Source organism: Jatropha curcas, chromosome 1, assembly GCF_041381405.1.
Source record: "Jatropha curcas cultivar XTBG-Jc1 chromosome 1, XTBG_Jcur_1.0, whole genome shotgun sequence".
Lineage (NCBI taxonomy): Eukaryota > Viridiplantae > Streptophyta > Magnoliopsida > Malpighiales > Euphorbiaceae > Jatropha > Jatropha curcas.
This window is the reverse complement of record NC_143151.1, coordinates 3,082,622-3,088,748: the sequence shown is the minus strand read 5'-3', so window position 1 is coordinate 3,088,748 and position 6,127 is coordinate 3,082,622. Positions and strand designations below refer to the sequence as shown.

Below are 6,127 nucleotides of genomic sequence, written 5' to 3'. Positions count from 1 at the left end.
AGAAAATACCCGAAAGATAAGTGTGATACGCGTGTGAAATGTCAGCAAAAAAAATTACAAGCTCAGGTGCATAATAGATTTTTCAGAATTTGGGATGCCACAACCACAGTTTTTAGCGAAACGTCCAGCAGTGAAATTATGCATCTGAACCCATCATCAGTTATTTCCAGTACTTGTATGGTTAAGAGTATTTCAATCAGTTACCCACATAAAATCCTGATTCTGACTCGGAAATAATAAAAAAAAATAACATGTTTAAAACAACATGCCTAGTCTAAAAACTATCCCAATTAAAAATGAAGGGAGCTTGAGCTAAAACAAACTCATTAAGTTCAAATTCATAAAAATGTAAGCCTAAAAATAATAATAATAATAATAATAATAATAACAACAACTTGGGAAAAAATGTAACAGTTTGTAGGGGGCACACAAACAATCTTTCCTTATCCAAGCTTACACCTTAATGGCATACTTCCTCATTGGGAAGTACATTTCCCTCTTCTTCTCGCGCTCTGTCTTCAAAGATGCCTGAGAACAAATCATAGTACAAGTCAACAACAATGCTAAAATGCATTACATAAGGAGGCATTATATTAAACTTACACATGCCACAAATATAATGATAAAAGGTTCTAATTAGGAGCTAATTACTCAAATGGTTTTCCCTATTGTCGTGATTATTATAAACAAACAAGCAATGAAATTATAATAGCCCAATTATCAATCACATAAAAAATCAATTTCAAAACAGTCCAACAAAAAAACTTGATAATGAAGAACTAAAAAAGATAAAAGCAACCAAATTTCCAGCAACAAATATAGAGAAGCTTAGGTACCATGTTGTCAAATTAACTTCACATTATTTTCAATGACCACTATGAATATTGTCACGCCAGTGTTCTTATAATCATGGACCCATAGGTTGCATATTGCCATTAATTAAGAACAGGTTCTAAACAATACTAGCAGAAAGCTATCATCCACAGAAAAGTGGGGCTGGATTTCTATGTAATAGGCGCATCTGCCAAATAGCAAGCTATTATGGCTTTAACAGAATGACCAGAAACATTTGTTCTCAGGACCAGGAGAATATCTCTCTATTACAAGAACAGTCTCCTTGCAATATATAACAAAACAAACCAGCCCACCAAAATTCTTCTAATTGGATCTTTTCCTTAAGACTACTGTTATTGTTAAGTGGCTCTCATGCAGGTTCTAAATATTCACCAATTGTAAATCCATATACATTGTTGATAATGCAAACACCATGGTAAGAACTCTATTTGTGGTCAAATGGGAAATTTAAGTAATTAACTGCAAGCCCTATGATCTTACTTATATCTATTGCTTCCGCTAATATACATAGCTCTACTTTTGCAAAGTAAAGTAACCAATGCTGCTTTTTAAATAACATCAAACAACAAATCAATTATAGAAACCCATCAACTGCATTCATTTTCCAACTACAATTATAGAATTACCTGATGCTTTGTGAGGCGTCTACGAATAGCTCTGGTCTTCTTGGGACGCAAATCAAGAGGTAAAAACTTCTTGTTCTTGTAGGCTTCCCTCAAAGCTGCCTTCTGCTTTTGGGATATCACAGTCAAAACCTGGGCTATGGACAGCCTCACAACCTTACTGCATACCCAAAATCATCCCAAAAACCATTAGAAATCAAATGAATACAAATTATAGACAAAACCAAAAATATAATAATAAGAGAAAGGCAGAGACTTTACATTTTGGAAAGCTTGTTAGGTGCGCCTCCAGTGACCTTAGCAACACGAAGAAGTGCTAATTCTGCTTTTAGATCCTTCAATTGGCTCAACAGCTCTGTCTTTGATTTGTTTCTTAGCTCATGAACCTTGATTCTTGCTTTATTGGATAAAGGAGAAAATTGAAAAATTAAATCAATAAGAGATCAATTAGAATGAATAAATTTTCAGTTGAGCAAAGAAAATGGAGTAGTAGAGTTTTCGAAAACTTACCCATGGCTCTGCGTCTGTTTTTCTCACCCGCTCAACTAGCCAGAAGAGAGAGAGTGGCAGTATTTTCTTGCGGTTTTTAAGTTGTGTCTGCAAAACCCTAATTTTGTGCACACGTGTAGAGTGAGTCGCAATTGCTCATGGGCTTGCCCTTTGTGGGCCTTCAAAAATACTATATTCGATTAGAAGGAAGCTGATGAGTAGCTCGTGAAAAACAAATTCAATCCGACGACGTTGCTGCTTTTTAACTAGCAAGTCACGTGATCCCTTAAAAACGAAACACATAATCCCAACTATTCAAGATCTAACAACGTAGTAATCCATTTTGTGGGTAATGGGTCATGGTCACTTTTACTTGGGCTTTTTGACTTCTTGGAGACTTCTAAGTTTGTGTAGTTTTGGGTTTGAGGCCCAACAAACTGAACTACTTTAAGCAATTTTAATAATTACAATTTTCATCAAATTCATAAGAATTTTCATCAATAGAGAAGAGATACTCAAAATTCAATATCCATACTCTTTGAACACTTGAAAAAAAAAAAAAAAGGGAAAAGAAGAATTAGATTACCTTCAATTGACGGACAAAAAATATTTAATACAAAACAACTCTATTAAAAATGTGAAATACAAAATGAATTAGGTTTTGCTAAGAATTTTTCCTTTATATATATATATATATATATATGATTTGAACTGATTATAAACTAAATTTATATATTAAAAACAAATCTTGCAATAACTGCATATATAACTTTATAATAGATCTTAGTTCGAATAAAGTTTTGTTTAAGTTCATATGAAGTTTGGCCAAAAAAATTTGGATTTTTTTGAATTTTATTATGTTTAAGTTCATCATTAAAGGGTGCATTAAAGAAATTAATAATTCTCTTTTTTTTTAGAGTTCTTGTTTTACTGTACTATTTCTTCTTCTTCTTCAAGAAATGTGGGCGCTTGGGGTCCTTGTCTTGGAATGAAGAGTGTCACATGAACTAACACTTAGAAAGTGGAAAGTTGACCCTCATCTTCACAAATCACAATTCACTAGTTCACAACTAGCAAGCAGCTGCAAAGAAATTTCCTAAATGGTTGCTCTTATGTCAAAGAAGAAACTTTGACTGCAAAAAGTAGGACATTATCCTGTACAAAAAGCTATAATTACTCTGCAATAAATATTAATTATTTTTTATCGAGAGCTCTCTCGATAATGGTAATTTCAGATTTCAAACTCTTAATAAGAGCTCTCTCGATAAGGCACCTGGGCCTGACGGACTTAATCCTTCATTTTATCAAAAATTCTGGGACATTATTGGCACTGATATTGTGAAAGCTTGCAATGATTGGCTACAAGCAGGTATTTTTCCTAATTCATTGCCAGATACTCTTATTGTGTTAATTCCTAAAATTGTTGACCCTAAAGAGGCTAAAGACTTTAGACCCATAGCATTGTGTAATGTTCTTTACAAAATAGTGTCTAAAGTTTTAGCTAATCGTTTGAAAATTGAGTTGCCAAAAGTCATTTCTGAACATCAATCTGCATTCATACCGGGTAGAGCTATTACTGATAATATTTCAATGTCCTTTGAAATGATGCACAACCTTAAAAGACAGAAGTGTCGTGGGATGGGATCTTGTGCTATGAAAATAGACATTAGTAAGGCTTATGACCGGGTTGATTGGAATTTCTTGTGGGTTGTTATGCTTAAATTGGGTTTCTCAGAAAAATGGATAGAGTGGATGAAAATGTGTGTTTGTGGAATAAATTATTCTGTTATTGTTAATGGAGAGATTGTGGGCCCAATTTTGGCTAGTAGAGGGTTACAACAGGGCGACCCGATTTCACCCTATCTCTTTCTGTTATGTGCGGAAGGACTCACTACTTTATTTGATGAAGCTGAGAGAAAAGGCTGGATTCATGGGGGTAAGGTAGGTAGAAGTTGCCCTCGCATTTCTCATTTGCTTTTTGCAGATGATTCACTCTTCTTTTTTAAAGCTACTACGAGTGAAGCAACAAAAGTAAAAGAAATTCTGCAAAAGTATGAGAAAGCATCAGGACAAGCTATCAATTTCCAAAAATCTGGTTTGGTTTTTAGCCCTAATACAGATGTGACTACGAGAAGGCAGATTGAACAGTTACTGGGGGTCACAACATCAGGGGAGGATAGTATGTACCTTGGTTTACCTTCAGTTATTGGACGTAACAAGAGACAGATTTTCGGCTTTCTAAAGGACAGAATGTGGAAAAAGATGAACAGCTGGTCGAATCATTTTCTTTCCAAAGCTGGTAAAGAAGTGCTTATCAAATCAGTGCTTCAAGCTATTCCATCCTACTGTATGAGTGTTTTTGAATTGCCCTTAACATTTTGTAATGAAATCCATAAGATGATGAATCGATTTTGGTGGCGAGGAAAGCAGGATGTAGGAAAAGGAATCCACTGGTTGAGTTGGGAAAGAATGTGTGGCAGTAAAGATAAAGGAGGTATGGGTTTCAAAAATATTAGATGTTTTAACATTGATATGCTTGCCAAGCAAGGGTGGCGTTTGCTAAACTGTGAGAACACCCTTTTCCATAAAGTTTTCAAGGCAAAATATTTTAGCAGAAAGGATTTTTTGGAAGCACCTTTGGGTAAGAATCCTAGCTTTGTGTGGAAAGGTATATGGTCAGCTAGCAAGGTGTTGAAACATGGTGTACGGTGGAGAGTTGGCAATGGGGAAAAAATTAGGGTGGTTCATGATCCATGGTTACCAAAAGAGGCTCCATTTAGGGTAGTGGGTTGGCAAGGATTTATAGATGAGGGTTTGAGAGTTAAAGATTTATTTGTGAGTGGGGAGAGAAAATGGGATGTTGGAAAAATCATCAGTTTATTTAGTGTGGAAGAGAGTCATCAAATCCTTAATATACCCCTTAGCATTAGAGATAGAGAGGATGTGCGAGTGTGGCATTCTGATAGGAAAGGGGCATATACTGTCAAGTCAGGTTACAAAGTGACTTGCGAGATTTTTGGGATGGGGGTTGGTGAGTTTGGGTCATGGTGGAAGACAGTGTGGGATATTGAAACGCAACCTAAGATTAAAGACTTAATTTGGAGAGTTCTTAGAGGGGTCTTACCAACAAGAGAGAGACTTAAGAATAGGGGGGTTACTGTTAATGAAGGATGTCCTTTATGTGGTGAGGTAGAAAGTATTGATCATGCTCTAATCAATTGCCACTTTTCTTGCGTATTCTTGATAAACCAGCGTTTATATATAGATGTAGGAGGATCTGTTTGGGAAGTAAGAAGCCCCTTTTTGCTAAAAAAGTCTGGAATCTAGGAGGCTTTCTTGTGCCCAACACTAACATTGCTTTTAAAGATTTTTTTATGCAGGTAATACAAAATAATGAAACTCCTAAACTTGCTAAATTTGCTAATATTCTATGGGGTATTTGGCACATGAGAAACAAATGGCTTTGGGAAAATGTTCACTTAACTCCCATTCAAGTCTACACACGAGCCATGCACTCCATGCAAGAATTCACTACAGCTCAGAGGCATACTCAAGTGGGTTTGATACATCAGCCCAATCCTAGTGGCAATTTAAAGTTCAAAGGGTCAAATAGTGCAGTAATGATTCACCTTCTCTCTGCATCAACTTTATCTACACCAACATTAGCACAAGTCCCCACCACTCTCCAAAGCCCAAGTCTAGTCATCAATTTGCAAAATCCTACTCGCGCAAAAAATTGGCATGGACATACAGATGGCGCCATTTTTGCTGCATCAAAAGTGTCTGGATATGGTATTACATTTGAAGATGATGAAGGTATTTTTTTGAAAGCTATTTCAGGTTACTATGAAGGTACATCGGACTCGGCCATAGTTGAAACGATTGCTCTTCGTCAAGGCCTATTTTTTGCTGTGAACTTCTTCCACAATCCAGGATATTTTTATGTGGACTCGCAACTTGTTATTTTTGCACTCAACTCTAGTGCTCCAGATTTCTCTTTTTTTGGTCTTGTAATTTCGGATTGTCGCTATTTACTAGGACTTCGCCCTGATTTTGAGGTCCGTTGGGTTCGTAGGCAAGCTAATATAGGAACTCATACTCTAGCTAGAGCTGCCTATCATCATGCTCGCCATGTTATTTGGGATAGTACTCCCCATTTT

At 36.0% G+C, this 6,127-nt stretch overlaps 1 protein-coding gene across 1 annotated transcript; it reads right to left on the bottom strand.

The window, feature by feature from the left end:
- Positions 1-290: 290 nt before the first annotated feature.
- On the bottom strand, positions 291-2,129 carry LOC105628197 (large ribosomal subunit protein uL29). Its single transcript, XM_012209568.4, has 4 exons — positions 1,989-2,129; positions 1,740-1,875; positions 1,482-1,638; positions 291-528 (listed from the first exon to the last, which is right to left on the bottom strand). Exons 1-4 carry the CDS (start codon positions 1,990-1,992, stop codon positions 454-456), a joined length of 372 nt encoding a protein of 123 aa, XP_012064958.1. The 5' UTR covers positions 1,993-2,129; the 3' UTR covers positions 291-453.
- Positions 2,130-6,127: the final 3,998 nt, after the last annotated feature.

What these genes read in the sequence shown, in the direction of transcription:
- LOC105628197 (XM_012209568.4), bottom strand. An exon ending in CCTAACAAGCTTTCCAAAAT is followed by an intron (nt 1,639 to 1,739) that starts GTAAAGTCTCTG and finishes TTGGGTATGCAG; the next exon opens with TAAGGTTGTGAGGCTGTCCA. An exon ending in GACGCCTCACAAAGCATCAG is followed by an intron (nt 529 to 1,481) that starts GTAATTCTATAA and finishes ATTTGTTCTCAG; the next exon opens with GCATCTTTGAAGACAGAGCG.